This window comes from Epinephelus lanceolatus, chromosome 21 (genome assembly GCF_041903045.1).
Source record: "Epinephelus lanceolatus isolate andai-2023 chromosome 21, ASM4190304v1, whole genome shotgun sequence".
Taxonomy (NCBI): domain Eukaryota; kingdom Metazoa; phylum Chordata; class Actinopteri; order Perciformes; family Serranidae; genus Epinephelus; species Epinephelus lanceolatus.
Genome location: NC_135754.1, coordinates 29,417,340 through 29,433,805, shown reverse-complemented (window position 1 = coordinate 29,433,805; position 16,466 = coordinate 29,417,340). Strand labels below are relative to the sequence as shown.

The 16,466-nt window shown below is 43.3% G+C and overlaps 2 protein-coding genes across 2 annotated transcripts; both read left to right on the top strand.

The window, feature by feature from the left end:
- On the top strand, positions 1 to 7,070 carry LOC117247298 (uncharacterized). The gene is made up of 5 exons (XM_033611721.2): positions 1 to 94; positions 2,248 to 2,901; positions 3,124 to 3,324; positions 4,227 to 4,356; positions 4,462 to 7,070. The coding sequence occupies exons 2-5, from the start codon at positions 2,505 to 2,507 to the stop codon at positions 4,928 to 4,930; spliced, it is 1,197 nt and encodes a 398-aa protein (XP_033467612.1). The 5' UTR covers positions 1 to 94; positions 2,248 to 2,504; the 3' UTR covers positions 4,931 to 7,070.
- An 856-nt stretch (positions 7,071 to 7,926) lies between these two features.
- On the top strand, positions 7,927 to 15,940 carry LOC117247611 (rap1 GTPase-GDP dissociation stimulator 1-A). Its single transcript, XM_033612197.2, has 5 exons — positions 7,927 to 8,381; positions 11,425 to 11,532; positions 12,679 to 12,801; positions 14,590 to 14,715; positions 14,960 to 15,940. Exons 1-5 carry the CDS (start codon positions 8,288 to 8,290, stop codon positions 15,430 to 15,432), a joined length of 924 nt encoding a protein of 307 aa, XP_033468088.2. The 5' UTR covers positions 7,927 to 8,287; the 3' UTR covers positions 15,433 to 15,940.
- The last annotated feature ends 526 nt before the right edge of the window (positions 15,941 to 16,466 follow it).

The following is a 16,466-nucleotide window of genomic DNA, read 5'->3' as shown; positions in this document are numbered from 1 at the left end:
AAGCAGCAGCGGAGAAGGAGGAAAAATGTCGCTGCCGTCGACGCGGACCGTTCTAGGATCAGTGTCCTTTTAGGAAACTACAGACGGCAATTCGGTGAGTGGGACAGCCGTCACTAGTTGCATCCAAGGTTAGCGGTTAAATTCGGTCTGTCCCGTCCAGAACCGCGACCGTTTCTCACAATTTAACCCGGTTTGTTGAACGTTTCAGGCCTGCTGTTCATGGAAAACTAGCAACGGCCGCGCCTGGCAGCCATGATGGATGTTAGTGACGAAAAATGGAGCGTTGTTGATATAATTCGCGTCGTTATTTGCTAGCTTTAAAGTCAGCGTTTCCTCTCATATAACGTTAGCGACGAGTCAAAATGTGACAGCGTGTTAATTAAATGTTTCTAAAATGGCAGTTGGAGACTGAAAATATTGTTTTGGTGTCATTATTTAAAAGTTATTAATTTGGATATCAGAGCTGGTATTCTGAGCGCGTTTATCACAAGCACGTCACGCGCATCCTTACAGCATTTAAAAGTTAATAGGAGTTTAGTTATTGTGGACACTTACACAAACACTGTGCAGTTAACGTTATATGAGCTGAAACATAAAGATAACCTCCTGCTCCGTCTCAGCCGATCACAGGCGCGTCTTCTCACAGCAGCAGCTGAGCTGAAGTGTCCAGCAGACACACAACAGTGCTGATTATTGACATTAAACTGTCCTGGCCTTCTAACATAACTTATTTTAATAAGAAATACCGTTAACACATGCTAATATTCATGCTCTCCTTCTGTGCTTTGTTATGTGGCTGTGCGTAATGCGCCTGGATGAGTGTTGCGCTTTTACGCACCAGGCGCACCACACTCCTGCTCTCTTTTTCCTTCTTTTAAAAACTATAAATCAAAGTATAACTATAAGACAAAGCTGAGCAAGTTAATGCTGAGATTTTGGACTTAGAACAGCATTTGACTGCTACACAGGGACAGCACCTGGGCTATTTGGTGTTCTCTAGTCTTCTTGTGCCCCTGCAGCTCTACACAGAAACCACTTGACTCAGTGTTTTTGACAGGATCTTTTTTGTCTTCATGTTTAACTAAATCTCCTACTTCATGCACATCAGTTCAGGACCTATATGCATTTTAATCTTCCCATTATAAGTGCTTTATTCAAAACCAGGAGTGAAGTAAAAGATGATAAGAAAGTGAAAGTCAATACTTTGGAAAACTCATATTAGAGTACACTGAACTCAAAATGTAGTGTGGCCACACAGTGGTGCAGTGGTTAGCATTGTCGCCTCAGTTCCTGGTTTGAACCCAGGGTAGGGGAGCCCTTCTGTGTGGAGTTTGCATGTTCCCCCCATGTCAGCGTGGGTTTTCTCCGGGTACTCCAGCTTCCTCCCACAGTCCAAAGACATGCAGGTTAATTGGTGACTCTAAATTGTCCGTAGGTGTGAATGTGAGTGTGAATGGTTGTCTGTCTCTATGTGTCAGCCCTGTGATAGTCTGGTGACCTGTCCAGGGTGTACCCTGCCTCTCGCCCAGTGTCAGCTGGGATAGGCTCCAGCGCCCCCCAGTTACAGAAAATTAATGAATGAACTCAAAATGTATGAAGGTCACTGTGTTGGTGCTGGGTTTTTTTTTCGCTCTCTCTCTTATTTGTTGTAAATGTAGTGTTTTTCTCAATTAGTATGATGTTAATTGACAAGATGACACTGGATACCATTTTGTTCCTGCTCCTGACGATTAAAGTATATGTTAACTTTTATTTTTTTTTTGCCCACTTATTTCCTTTAATTACAAACTGTACTAATCCAAAAAGAAACATACACAAAACACTGGTAATATTTTTGATTAAAATACACTCAGTATAAGTACACTTAAATGCTTGTTCCATGATTTTATTATCAAACTCTTTGGTAGTTAAACTGAAACACCATCACCATGTCGCTTGTTTTTAACTGTATGAAATTATTAAATAGCGATGTCTTTGGACTGTGGGAGGAAGCTGGAGTACCCAGAGAAAACCCACACTGACATGGGGAGAACATGCAAACTCCACACAGAGGGGCTCCCCCACCCTGGGTTCGAACCAGGAACCCTATTGCTGTGAGGCGTCAATGCTAACCACTGCACCACGTACCACCTGCACTGTTACTCATCCCTGGTCAAATTACTTTAAATGTGAGGAAGCTCAATTACAAAGTTAAAAAATGACTTAACCTTTGTCACTGACTATTATCTTTCTTATTTTTTCTTTCAGGGTGAAACTTCTGCTGTGGTGTTTCTATGATAGATTATAAGCTTCATGAAACTGTACAAAGAAGGTGAAACAGTTTCAATGTTGGAGGTTTTAGTTGGACTACAGAGAGTCACCTTACATTCTCCTTTAGCCAGCGCAGCTTCAACCCTGAACACCTAAGAACACAGGAGGGTACTGTAACGCTACATGGGCCTGTAAGGTAACCTGATCTGATAATTAAAGCCTCTAGAGCCTAAAGGTAAAGTTTCAGTGACGACATGGACCCGTCTACTCGGGTGGTGGGTCTGGATGCCCAGGGGAACATGGTTTTCACTGTGGTCAAACCAGTGATGGGCATCTTCCAGGTGTCTTCGGAGCAAACAGGGAGTGTGGCACAAGGGGGCATGGGGCTGCAGGGTTTATCTGAAAACACATTAATCCTCCCTCAAACGCAAAACCAGGCTCCGCTAGACCAGAACCAGATGGATATGCACTCCATGCAGCCTCACATCCAGATGCCCCAGATGCAGGTTTCTGCCCTGGCCCAGAGTGAGGCTGTGCCCCAGATTCAGGACCCACAGCCGAACTCAAGCACAAACACAGAGTCTGGTACACACATGCCTTTTGCAGAGGTGTCGTCGCTCCTGGATCCCAACATGAAAGGATCGAAGGCTCGTAAGTGGCAGTCATTTAGTTCAACAGCACATATATAATCTGGATTTTTTTTTTTTTTTTTAAACTACTGTCACTTAAAATTGTTGAAAGTCAGACCATAATAAACATGCTAAGGGATTCAGATGTGAGAGGCAAATTTGATTTTCAGATTTAATAAAATGCTATTAAATCCCGACCCGGCTGTGCTGACTCATCTCCTCCCGTCTCCGTCTCTTATTTTAGGGAAATATCTCATCTCGTATGATGAAATCAAACGGCGCCTGCAGGCTCCGGAGAAGATGTCCCTGCGCTCCCTGGCAGCCTACACTCGGGTCAGCAGAGGCCCGGCCAGCAAGAAAACCCTTCTGGAGTCACTCAATGTCCTTGGCCTCACGCCAAGCACAACTACCTCTGTATCCTCCTCCTTCTCCAAACTCACTGAAGGTGACAGATTCAAGAAGTTTATTGTCATATGCGAGTTAGATTTTAAGAAACAGTAAGCAGAAACAAGATATGTTTAGGGTTGGGTTTCTAAATACAGATTACATGTCAATTTTGGTAATTAGTGAAATAATTGGATTCCCAAACAAAAGTAATCTACTGATCCTTTGGATTACTTATAAATTAAACACTGAAAATACTGCACCTTATACTATAAAATGGATACAGCCACAAAAATTGTAGCTCTGCAAATATTCTTTTATTTCTCTTTTAACATCTCAAAAAAACACCATAAAACTCTATTCAGAGCTGCGCCTTGTCAAAATAAATCAAAACCTATATGACTGGACCATGTGGGAAATTAAATTTGAAAGGAGTCAGGTTAATTTCCAGGGCTGGTACCTGTGGTTATTCCACAGGCTAGGTAATAACATGCACTTTGCAGGAAATCCAAAGTGTGGGATCATTTTGAGAAGGTGAAGGACGAACCCAAGGTGATATGTAAATTCATCTTCATTGGTCGACTACAAACATGACGTATCATCTGAAACATGGAAGTAGCTACATGCCCATTAGCCCACAGCGTCATTAACAGGCGGCTCGCTCAGTGTGTGACGTGCACTTGTAGATAAAATATAGGCCTATATTAATGAAGGTTCATTAGTACGGTTTTGTATTTCTCTGTAATGTAGCACAGTGTTAACAATGTTACTGATACTATTCTTTCTCACACCTTCAACTCAAACCTCCAAAATATATCATTTAATAATTAAATTAATATCGTAAACATGCGCTGCATCCATGTCCATGTATTTCACCTGTAGGTTTGATAACATGAAGAGTAGAGACTAAACTGTGTTTTATTGGGTGTGTGTGTGTGTGTGTGTGTGTGTGTGTGTGTTTAGGCGACACCAGAGCATTGTGTGACGATATGAAGGACTTCGCCCATGACTACATCGACTACAGCAACATGGCGAAACAGCTCATCCCTGAGACAAACACAGTTCAACACTGGTCCAAAATTATTGAAACCAAGTACGTACTCTATGACCTTGTTGTAACATGACCTTTAAAAACCTGTTGTTTTTTTTCCAAGGAGACTCGGATAAACAAAGTAATACATTGTTTTTCCTCTCTCAGGAACCACCTGGAGGATATGAGAAAATGTTTCAAGGACCCAGTGAACAGCGGAGCGTTTGACAATGTCACTCACGGTCTGGGTCTGGGAATGTTGGACGTGGCGCTGGACATGATTGTCATGGTAATTGAGCAGCAGATTCGTATCCTGTCTGGCGCAGCGGCATCAGACCCAGTTGACTCTGGTCCGCCTATGCGGCGCATCCGCAGACGCCACCGCAAAACCCACTCGACTGACGAGAGCCCCAACAAAGTGTCTGGAGGGATCAAAGATCAAGGGAAGGCCATTTCTAAAGGCAAGGGGCGAGGCCGAGCCAAGAAGAAGATAAGGCAGGAAGCTGGAGCTGCTGGTCCCGTGGAGACCCCAGCAGAGCAGTGCAAGTCGGACGATGTGGAGAGTAACGTCCTCACCCTGGTGTCGGTTGGATATGAGACTGTTTCCAGTGGTCTCAACGCAGCCGGAACTGTTTGACACATGGTCACATGACCGGTCCAAGAGCCAATCATGGTCCCTTTCATAGGGATACTCAGAGATGAGACACGAGCTCTGCACAAGTTGAGCTGGGCGGACAAAGCTGTGGTGAGCTCAGCATCAGCGTATAGTGTCACAGCTTCAGTCCAGCGTAAAGGAATAGTTTGACATTTTGGGAAACACATTTATTAGCTTTTTGATATGAGTTAGATGAGAAGATTGATAACACTCTCATATCTGTACGGTTAATATGTAGCTGGAGCCAGCAGGAGGTTAGCTGAGCATGAAGACCAGGCCTGTAACTATTATTTTCAGTATTTTCCTTTTTAAAGATTTTTTTTTTTTTTTTTTTAACTACTTGTTTATAAAATGTCGGGCCAGGGTGACGTCTTCAAATGTTATTTTATCCAAAAAAATCCAGAGTTATTCAGTAAATTATCATGTATGACAAAAGTAATGCATCAAATTCTGACATCTAAGAAGCATCAGCCCAGCAAAATGTTTACCTCAGAAAATAACTGAAACAATTATTTGATTATCAGAATAGTTGCCATTTAATTTTCTGTTGATCGACAAACTGATCAACTGATCTTTGCAGCTGTAATAAAGACTGGACACGGGGAAACAGCCAGCCTGGCTCTGACCAACATTTACAGAATACACTCGCCAGCAACGTGAATGCTGAAAACTAAGCAAGCAGCAGGAATTGAGGCTCGCCACAATAATTACATTTGTCTTCGGCTGGGTGGCGTGTTCGTATGTTTCAGGCTGGAAAATAATTCTTTGTATCACAGGTCAACTGTTGACTGATTGGCTGCTGGTTTACTCTGATCACTATTCACTGCCAAAATTTAAACGGCTGCAGCTCTCTGAGCTCGTAGCGGCAGCTGCAACTTAACACAAACTTTCTTGACTGTTTAGTTTTTGCAAAAATTGAAGGATAGGAGGTGTTAATAAGAGGTTCAAAAGTTGGAGTAGGCAGATTTTGTTTCCGTTGGACAGAGGCAGGCGAGCGGTTTCCTCCCCTTTTCACTCTTTAGGCTGCATTCACAACAAATCAGGTGTTGCAGCAAAAACACCACTGCTCCCATATATTTGAATGTGGGTAATGCATTAAGGTTGCGGCAGTGGGGCCCCAGGGAATACCAACAAATAAATAAACGCAGCGGCATGTGACAACAAGTTGACACAGAATCAGCTTTTGGGGAAATGCAACTGGGCGTCATACTGCATACTACTCCCCTCCTCCATTACGTCCTCGTTACGTCTATGATAGACGTAGGCGTTGGCATGGTAACGTTAGATACACGGAAGAGGAGAGCGAGTGTAACGTTACAACCAAGACAGTCAAACGCCGGAGTTTTAAAGCTCGACCGGAGTCAGTGATGACTGATGAGTTTTAGAATAAGGTTACAGTGCTAATGTTAGATAGTAGCATTAACGTTAGTAGTAAGTGGAAACGCACAAGGAAGATAACGTTAATGTTTCAGAGGCTACACTACAGTAGGCTAACGCTAGCCATTAGCAACTGGATGCTGTGTTGTCATATAACGTTGTATGTTATATTAGAAGCAAACTAAACATAATGTTACCTACAGAATTTGGAAACTTTTCCGGGGTCAGTGATGACGGATGAGTTTTAGAATATAACGTAAATGCTAACGTTAGATAGTACTGGCAGCTTGTTTTGTTTTTTTAACTGTGTCTTGTAAGGTGTCCTTGAGTTCTTTGAAAGGCACCTATTACTAAAATGCATACATATTATTATTAACATATGTACTGTAGAGACATGAGAGTGCTATCGATCTTCTTCTCTAACTCTTGACAAGAAAGCTAATGAACACATTTCCCAAAATTCAGAGCTCTTCCTTCAAGTGAATCCTCTGTTTTCTAGTAGCAGGTTTTGTATGTGTGCAGTCTAACTGAGTCCATATAAATATATATATTATTTTTTTATGCTATGTTTTCAGTGAACAGACAAAAATCCCCACCGATGTATAAATGTAAACACGCTGAACACTGTTATGTAGAACAGATATATCAGAGGTCAGGATTATATTTTTTTGCTGGTGTTACAATGTCTCCTGTTTCCCTGTTGTATTTATTGGTTAGATTTCCATTAAACATCTGTCGTTCTGTACGAGACTGTTGGAAATATTTTGTTTTTACTGGAACCTGAAGAGTTGAGTCAAATATAAAGATTTACTTTTCGTAACTACTTTGATTCTGTTGTTGTCTTGGGATAGATGTCACAGACCGAGCAAGCAGAGTCTTCATCACTGCGGCTTCATGAATTTAATTTTGGAGTTTAAGTGACTCTAACATTGTAGCATTTGATATAAAACTCTGGAAAGAAGACAGGTAAGGATATTTAATTTCTAAAAATCCAGAAGTCAGAAGTAGATCATGTTTAACATGCACAGTGATGCAGATAGTGGCTGTAATTTGGTAGAAAGAAAATAGTTCCTACATGAAACTGCTCACAACAAAGTTTGTGGATTATCTTGAGTAATCAGGTCATGATTTCTAGAAAGAGACATTGATGTAGAGTTTTTCAAATGTATTTTTTATTGCTTTGCACACCACAGGTCGAGTGCCATCTAGTTCTATTATTTTGGAGAGAAGGCAGACATCTCTACGGCCCATATCGCCAACACTGGGCAACTCACATCAAAACAACCCAGACTGATAGATTGCACTACAGATAAGAGGGAAAGTATGTATTTATAATTTTGGGGTGAAATGTCCCTTTAAATTATATGAAGACATCACTGCGGCTAAACTCTGCCCCAAATTTTGCGCTCAAGCAGAAATGCTGTCTAATAATACACCTGTGCACACAAACAGATGCCAGGTGTCCACCTGTCTGTGTTGTTGTTTTGGCTTGGATTTACTAGAAGCCGAAAGGCATTGTGGGAGATTTTTAGGGTGGTGAGAACATGCTCAGCAGAGTCAGCCAAGTGCTAATACCTTAACTGCACCCGCACACACACACTCAGGGAGGGGGGGAGAGAGAACAGCTTTAGTGAGGATTTGCTCTGTATTACCCTAAGAGGGGACAGAGCCAGCTGGAGTACAGGGAAGACACACCAGACAGGCGTGCAGGGGAAAAAAAGACAGGTATTTTTTCTGCACAAAACAACAGTGAAAGATGGGAAGTGAGTGCAGCAGTGGGATTACAGTGAGAGGCAGCGTAGGTTGAAGCAGGTTTCCTCAAAACAACAGCTAATGACTCCACAGACTGGTGCTACAAGTGAGGAATCCAGCAAAAAGAGGACGACAGTGAAAATGTGAAGTTACTCTGCATGAAGATGTCAACCTGAGAAAGTTTGACCATCAGCTGTTGCAGGGAGCAGAATGGGGCACCCTAATGTGCCACTCGTGTACACTTACGCACGTTCCCACAGGGATAAACGCAGGTCCAGTCGACTGCAACCCTACACACCGAACGGTGAGTGGAACAGCCCCGTTAGTCAAGATTTAATGGTTAACAGTGGATGTGGGATCTGGATACTGGTGCTGACGTTAATGTGGTCGAGTACCTTTTATTTATCTAAAGAAGCTACACACTTTTGTTTCAGTAATGCTAATACTCAGTGTTGGGGAGGCTACTTTGAAAGCTAAACTTGGCAAGCTCCTGATTACCTCACACCGCAAGAAACAGCAACACAATAAGAGATATATTGTTAACTAAAGCTACTTAGAAAACATGGTTCAAAGTACTTTGTAGACAACGTACATCCATCCATCCATCCATCCATTTTCAACCACTTATCAAAAGCCGGGTCGTGGGGGCAGCAGGCCAAGCAAAGCACCCCAGACGCCCCTCTTCCCACCCTTTTCCAGCTCCTCCTGGGGGACCCCAAGGCGTTCCCAGGCCAGATGAGATACGTAATCCCTCCAGCGTGTTCTGGGTCTGCCCCAGATCAGATGCTTGATGCGAAGGAGCAGCAGCTCTTCTCCTCACCCTATCTCTAAGGCTGAGCCCAGCCACCTCACGGAGGAAACTCATTTCCGCCGCTTGTATCCACGATCTCATTCTTTCGGTCACTACCCAGAGCTCATGACCATAGGTGAGGGTTGGGACGTAGATGGACCAGTAAATCAAAAGCCCCCTCTTCACAGCGCCTGCATCCCTGCAGAAGCCACACCAAAATTGCCAATCCATCTCACACTTCATTCTACTCTCATGAACAAGACCCCTAGACTCTTGAAGTCCTTCACATGGGGCAGTATGTCTCCCCCAACCCAGAGAGGGTAATCCACTATTTTCCAGCAGAGAACCATGGCCTCAGATTTGGAGGTGCTGACTCATCCTGACTGCTTCACACTCAGCTGCAAACCACCCCAGTACATGCTGGAGGTCACGGTGTGATGAAGCCAACAGAACCACATCATCTGCAAAAAGCAGAGATGCATATCTGAAGTCCCCAACTAGACCCGTTCCTCCCCCCGGCTGCACCTCAAGATCCTGTCCATGGATATCATGAATGAAATCAAAGACAGATGCGAAGTCATACGCTAGCAAAAAAAAAAGCCACTGCAAAGGTTTACTGCAAAAAATGCCCACTTGTTCACAGGTCATACAGAAACCAAAGAAATAAAATACCCCACTCATCATAAACCAATTATAAACTTGCCTTCAGAAACTAGAGTCCAGGTGAGGGTATGCAGCCTGTGGCCCTTTGCTGCATGTCATCCCCTCTCTCTCCCCCTTTCACACTTAACTGTCCTGTCCATTAAAGGGAAAAAATGCCCCAAAAAATATCTTTAAAAAAACAAACAGCAGTGTTTGAAATTTCAGAAGTTAACTACACATAAACTGTCTCGTAGTAGTTTTTGATGGGAGGACAAAGCTATTCATCCACACACATTTTCATAGCTCGTGCAGAGATTCAAACCTGTGATCTTTCTGTCATGAATTCTTATAAGACCATGCCAGTTTTATACTTTAAGTGTTTCATATGGTACAACAATTAATAGGAAACACTGGCTGCCTTGAATGGTAGGAAAAGTATGATTACAAATCTTAAGCTATCAAGAATGCATTTGAAGATTTTCAGCCAAAAACTTAAAGTAAAATCTTTTTTACATGTATTTTTCCTACCATTCCAGTTAACTCTGTTTCCAGTTAGTGCAGACTCTTGAACTTGCTTGAGTTGTTTACTCCACTACAGTGAACATTAAGGTTGCATTGCCAATTTACATTACCACCACATGGCTGTAAGTATAAATGATTTGTAGTAAATGGGCTAAAACATGCAAAACTACTGATACAGTCCCCCCAGTATGACTTGTCTTCAGTTAATGGTCTTGTGTTTTCTGATGTAAGTGCTGGGAATACAGTGATTACTACGACTAATCACCATGTGTCACTGGTCTCTGTATAAATTAATTGAAGGACCACTTAAAATAATGGGGTTGTCAAGTGGAGGGTTTTATATTTGAACAGATCATCTGGGAAAATCTAACCAGCAAAGTGCCATTTACTGCTGAAGTGTCCTTGACCAAAGCACTTAATATAAAGCAGATCAGGTCATTGGTATGAATCTGTTGTGGACAGCAGTCCGTTACCTCCAGTCTGCTGCTGTTACTCAGCTTTATTAATGTTTTCATTCATTTCCACAAGCTGTATACGATACTCAGACAGATCTATGATTCAGTCTGAGCTGGGACTGTCTGCACACGGCTCTCAACATGGAGGTGGCTGAGCCGGCAACTAGCAGCCAACAGTGCTAACAGCTAACGGTGGTATAGCATGGGGGGAACCGAAGAGTGGGCATTCTGCGACCATGGGTTGGGACAGGGCTATTAGCGCTAACTGCCATATGACCTCGCTGCAGAGAACTTGATGATACGTTGAAGGCGGGGCCTCGTTTATGCCTATGAAGGTTGTTCAGTGGCGCATGAAGCCGAAAACGTTCATCTGTGTATAAAATTACTTGGAGGATGGGTGTTGCTTCCACATCATTGAGCCCTTGGAGCCAAGCACTTGGCTAACTTAAATGGAAATAAAATAATCGCGCCACTCTTCTAGACTTTCCAAATCATATCAGACTGAATGGATCAAATCCTGATAGTGGAACGAGTCATTTCGCAGGAGTTGTGACGCTCAAAAAAACGTATCCACTGATCACAGACGTCTCTTTCACTATGTAAGTTCAGTCTTTTTGGGCCCAGTGGCATCACGAGATGCCTGCCACAGAACCGCTCACATGGCTGAAAATTTTAGTTTCGTTCACAGATAAACATCAACTCAGGGACAGCTTCAATCTTTGGGTCTAAACTTGAAAAAAATCAGACTTCTGGTTGTTTTGCAAGTTGCACACTTGGTCAAATTAGTCTTCACTCTTGTTCTACTAGAGACTTCCAGTTGCACTGCTTTGTTTGCCTTGCTTCTGTCTTACCTAACTAGAACGACTTTCATATTGCCTATGTTCCCGTAAGCATCCATACCATTTTATGTCTTTTAATATGTCTCCATCTCCCCACAGACAATCTGAACAATGCATTAGGCGCCATCAGAGTCCTCGGCTTGGAGCTGATCGCAGACGAACTTAAACCACACCTGAACACAGTGCTGACCAACATTAAGGAGAAGAGTGAGTTCATTCACACTCATATTCTATAACATATAACAGCTCTAACATCATCTCTAAGACAGCGTTAAATGTAGCAGACTTCATGGTGTAATGGGAGGTTTCAGGGTTATTTTTTTGTCTTTCATTTCATGCGATTTGAATTGCAAAATGCTGAGAGCCCTGCTGCCACAAGCAATTTACATATTTATATGTTTCCATACGTGTATACATTTATGCCTCCCACTCCTAGTGGCAGCTATATCACACCAGCTCTATTCGGAGCGATAAAACCTGCAGCAAGAACCACATCAGTGAGGGATGGGGAGCCGAGGGCTGAGAGGCTGTGAAGGGATCAGGTGTATGACAGTTGTAAGTCCCCGGGAGACGTTAAGCTGTATTTGTGTCTCCGAGAAAGAGAGCAACAGGGGGGATAGAGACGCAGAGGAGGTGAAGACGGGTCAGGGAGATCATGTTGAAAGTAAAGCTGAAACTGACGCAATTCAGTATTCACCATTCTGCTCAGCGATTAAAGAAACAAATATTGATGAATACATGTACTTAGTGCAACGTCATCTTTCAAGCCAACATTTTCTTTGGCTCATGCCTCAAAATGATTATAACACAGGGTTCCCTCTAGGGCTTTTCAAAGAGTTTCCAGCCCCGGTTCCCTCAAATTCAAGCACCCATGACAGCATAATTTGAAACATGGATCAGGGTCAATGTTAATTTGCAGAGTGCCATCCTGTGCGGTGCTGCAGCAGCATGGCTCATCAACATGTGTACTTTATTTGCTGCAAGCTCGGCATCAGGCCATACAGATGTCCCATAGATCTTTAACAAGCCAGTTTTTGTCTGTGAATGTCATTTGCGAGTGACGAGTCCTGGAATTTATACGTTCTAGGTGGTGAAGGTGAAAGGTGAAGGTGGTGCGTGAAACAATGATGCAACTGCGGGAGACACACGCAGACAGTTCTTTTAAACTAACGTTAAAATATCAAAATAACTTAATTTTCTATTCTTGCACAAAATATATACATTGAAGCACCTTCAAGGATTCAAGGATACACCTCAAGGATTTCAAGGTTCTGTGTGACCCCTGATATTCCGTCATGTTCATTGTGTATTTGTGTCGGTGTTGTTTGCATGTGTATTTCATCTTGTGTCCAGACAAAGGCGCTGCTGAGCAGGTCGTGATCAGTGGGATCCTGCCTATCCTGGCCCTGTCTCTGAGGAGCAGAGGGCCTCTCACCGTGCTGACCACAAAACTGGTGGCCGAACTCGCCAAAGAATGTAAGTTATTTATACAGATATGTGTTGGACGATCATTTATTTATGCTCATATTGTCTGAGGAGTTCATTTCCTGTCAGCTGCCCTTAAAGCTAGGGTAGGCAGAAATCTGAAAAAGGAAATAAATAAATAAATAGATACATACATAAATAAATAAATAAATAATCCCTCTCCAGCTCTCCCTTCTCCCCTCTCTAAGCCCCTCCCATCAGAAGATCATGGGCATAATTACGTGCATGTTTCTCATACATTAACTTAGTTAATCTTATTTCATTCTAAAGTCACAGCACATTCGCTCAGTCAGAGACCGTTGATAAACCGACACAGCCCCCGACGCTCATTTCCTGTATCTGTGTCACATGGGTTTCGTCACTGCTCAGCCTTTTAGCAGCAGCAGTCCTGGGTCGTGATTAGTCGTCGTGACCGTTTCCTGTGCCACATAGTCACTGCGGTAAATACTGGACCCCGGTTTTCACATGCCCCATCCCTTCTAACATTCTGACACCGAGATGGCCTTTTTTTCAGACCAATAAGTCACAAGAAAATGAACTTTCCCCAAGATATGTTTTAGCAACACACTCTCGCGAGATCTGGCAACAACTGACGTGATCTTGTACTGGGTTGATATGAGACATTACGCGAGCAGATAAAAACAAGCAGCAAAACAAGGAACTTATGACTCTGCTTTCATCCATTCACAACATTTACTACACTTCCAAGCAAGGTGGGGGAGGTATGATCACTCCCACTTCTGAGACTACACATCTTGAGTATTTTTGCTTCAGCCCCTCCTTGACCTGCTCTTTCTCTCTCTATTTATCAGACCACAAATGAGACAAGAATTAGCTAGCTAGCCACCCTGTGGTCCCTCCGCCTCACTTCACCACTTAGGCAACTGTTTCCCCAGGAGAAGTGATGGCAGCAGCTCCAGAGACAGACCTTTGCTCGGAAGATGTAGGGGCTCAGATTTGGCCAGTGCAAATCCCCCAGCGGTGTTGCAACGGGCTGATGGCCAGCTGCAGCGCTGGGTCTAACCTGTGTAACAGCAGCAACAGAAAGTCTACTAAGTCTGGGCCGTCTGGTCCCCTGAAGCTGGGGTTTGCATCGACTGGATTTGAGTTGCTGCAGTTGCTGACTGGGGGTTCATCTCGGGAGCTGTTGCTCGCTCTCCTCCCTGTGATGTGGTCCGTAGTGGAGGGGAGTGAGGTGGGGGACACACTGTGATTCAAGGCTCTAGCTACTTTTAGCAACATAAACATGAACATGACGCTGCAGCTGTGAGGCTCTGGCTGCGGTTACCCGAAGGCTAAATTACTGGCAACATTTTCCCTCCATCTATGAAATGTTTGACTGATAATGACAAGTTTTATTTTGTTTACTGCCAGACTCTCTTTTAGACCCTAGACTCCTTTCTTGGGTTGCTTTGCAGTGTAGGCAGTTGTTGCCAATATTGGAAAAGCAACTTTCTCTGCAGGATTCTCCACCATTTCATCCAGACCATCTAAAGGGTCGTGCACGCACATTTGCATTTGTAGAACAGCCAATAGGAACGCCCTCTTTTTGAAATGACTGTGATTGGCCAAAGTCTGAACACAGAGCCAAAAGGAGGTGCAGGAGACTAGTTTTCTCTCAGTCCACTTGAACTTCAATATGCTCAAAGATTATCATGGGATTTTTGTCCAATGACGCCACAATCAAAGTACCTAGCCCAGCTGTAACATCTGCTGGATCTTCTATATTCTTTTTTATCAACGTAGTTTAACATTCAATCATTTTTTGTTTCCTATCAGCTGTGGTTCGTAAAGGTTTCGGTGATGCAGGTTTGGTTACTGCTTTGCTCTCTGTGCTGACCAGTCCAGACCAAGAACTGCTCATTCACGCTGTTAGAGCCATCTCACGCATGTCCTATGACAGCTGTAAGTAAAGCAATACAAAAACCTCCTGGTGAGTTACAGAGATGGACTTCCTGTTTTCTTGGTTCATGTTCATTTAACTGAATGCATGTGTCATAACATGAAACCATTCCCTACAAGATTTAAAGGATCTACCAAGTTCCACTTTGCATTTTACAGTGTGACATCAGGTCATTTTTGTTCTGTAAAGTTCTGTAAAGTAATGCAACACAATCTAAACTTTGCTCTGTCTCTCTGTCGCCTTCAGCTAAGCTGCAGGAAATGTTACTACGTCGAGGTGCAGTGCCTCGTCTCGTTGCCATCTTGCTCCGTTTCCCTGAGAAGGAGGCCCTGGAGGAGGTGTGCCTTCAGGCCCTCTGTAACCTCAGTGGCATGGGTGTGGCAGAGGAGGCCGGCATGGTGTGGGAGAGGGGCACATCTGTGAGGCCGGGGGAGTCCATGTTTCATGGCATCTCTCCTCACACCTGTGGTTTTGCCTCCTCTGTGACTCTGGTGTGTGTGTCTCAATGGGCGCCGGGTCAATACGCTGTCAACATTGAGGTCTTCCAGCGTTGCTCGTCATCTTTCTGGAGCCTTCACGTGAACAAACAGAGCGCTCGCTGGTTCCCATTCTCCAGCTGGGGAAGCTGTTCGAATCTGTACAAGGTGATGAAGTTCTTGACGAAGAATGTTCCCCGAACCAAAAGTTTGAAGACTCGTGTGTTCCACACTTTCCTCTGACAGCGTAAATACTGCAAACTGCCATATAAGACATAAGAGGGAGTTACTACAACCTCTCTTATTACACTAACAATTGTTGGTACACACCAAAATATCAGGGGAATGTTTACACACGAGAAACCTGGACATGCACACTTGGACATATCCAGACTGCAAATGTCTCCTCCAATTCTTGTAGTTTTGTTCCATTTGTTAGTGTTTTGACTCTACAACCACCTGCTTAAAGTAAAATACAGTCAGTCACAGCTCATTTCAGCGACTCAGCTAGTATGGGATCTGATGGCATGCAGTACTGCTTGTGTTTTGCGCAATAGCTAAATCAGAAAAATGCTGTAAACCAATGAAGACGATGTAGCCAAACCTGCTGTTGATTTGCTCACAAGTCCTTAAAATTATGGTGAATTTCTTTTCTCAACAGCAATATTGATAATGTTCTTTTTTACAGTGCACGAGGATAATTTTTGATCATGGCTCGCTCAATTGTCTTTCAACAATAAAATACCGTGACTTTTAAAATGTGTATGTGTCTGTGCTGCAGGCCTCAAGGTCACCGTTGTCAAGGGTAAGTTTGTAAATAATTTGCGCACACAGATACCTCGTGCATGAATTTGTAATAATGATGCAACCTAAGTGGTAGCAAAAATTGCCATTGTTTCTGCAAACCGTGAATATGTTACATTTGTGAGTTATTGTAGCGGGTACTTTGAAACTTGCCCATGACTAAGAATTTTCCTAGTCGACCAATAGTTGTCATTTAGGGCCATTAGTCGACTAGTCGCCCGCATGTTCACAATATTAATTTAATTATTAAATAATATATTTTGGGCGGGGCAACACAATGGTTTGAGTTGAAGGTGTGAGAAAGAATAGTATCAGTAACATTGTTAACGCTGTGCTACATTACAGAGAAATACAAAACCGTACTAATGAACCTTCATTAATATAGGCCTATATTTTATCTACAAGTGCACGTCACACACTGAGCGAGCCGCCTGTTAACGACGCTGTGGGCTAATGGGCATGTAGCTACTTCC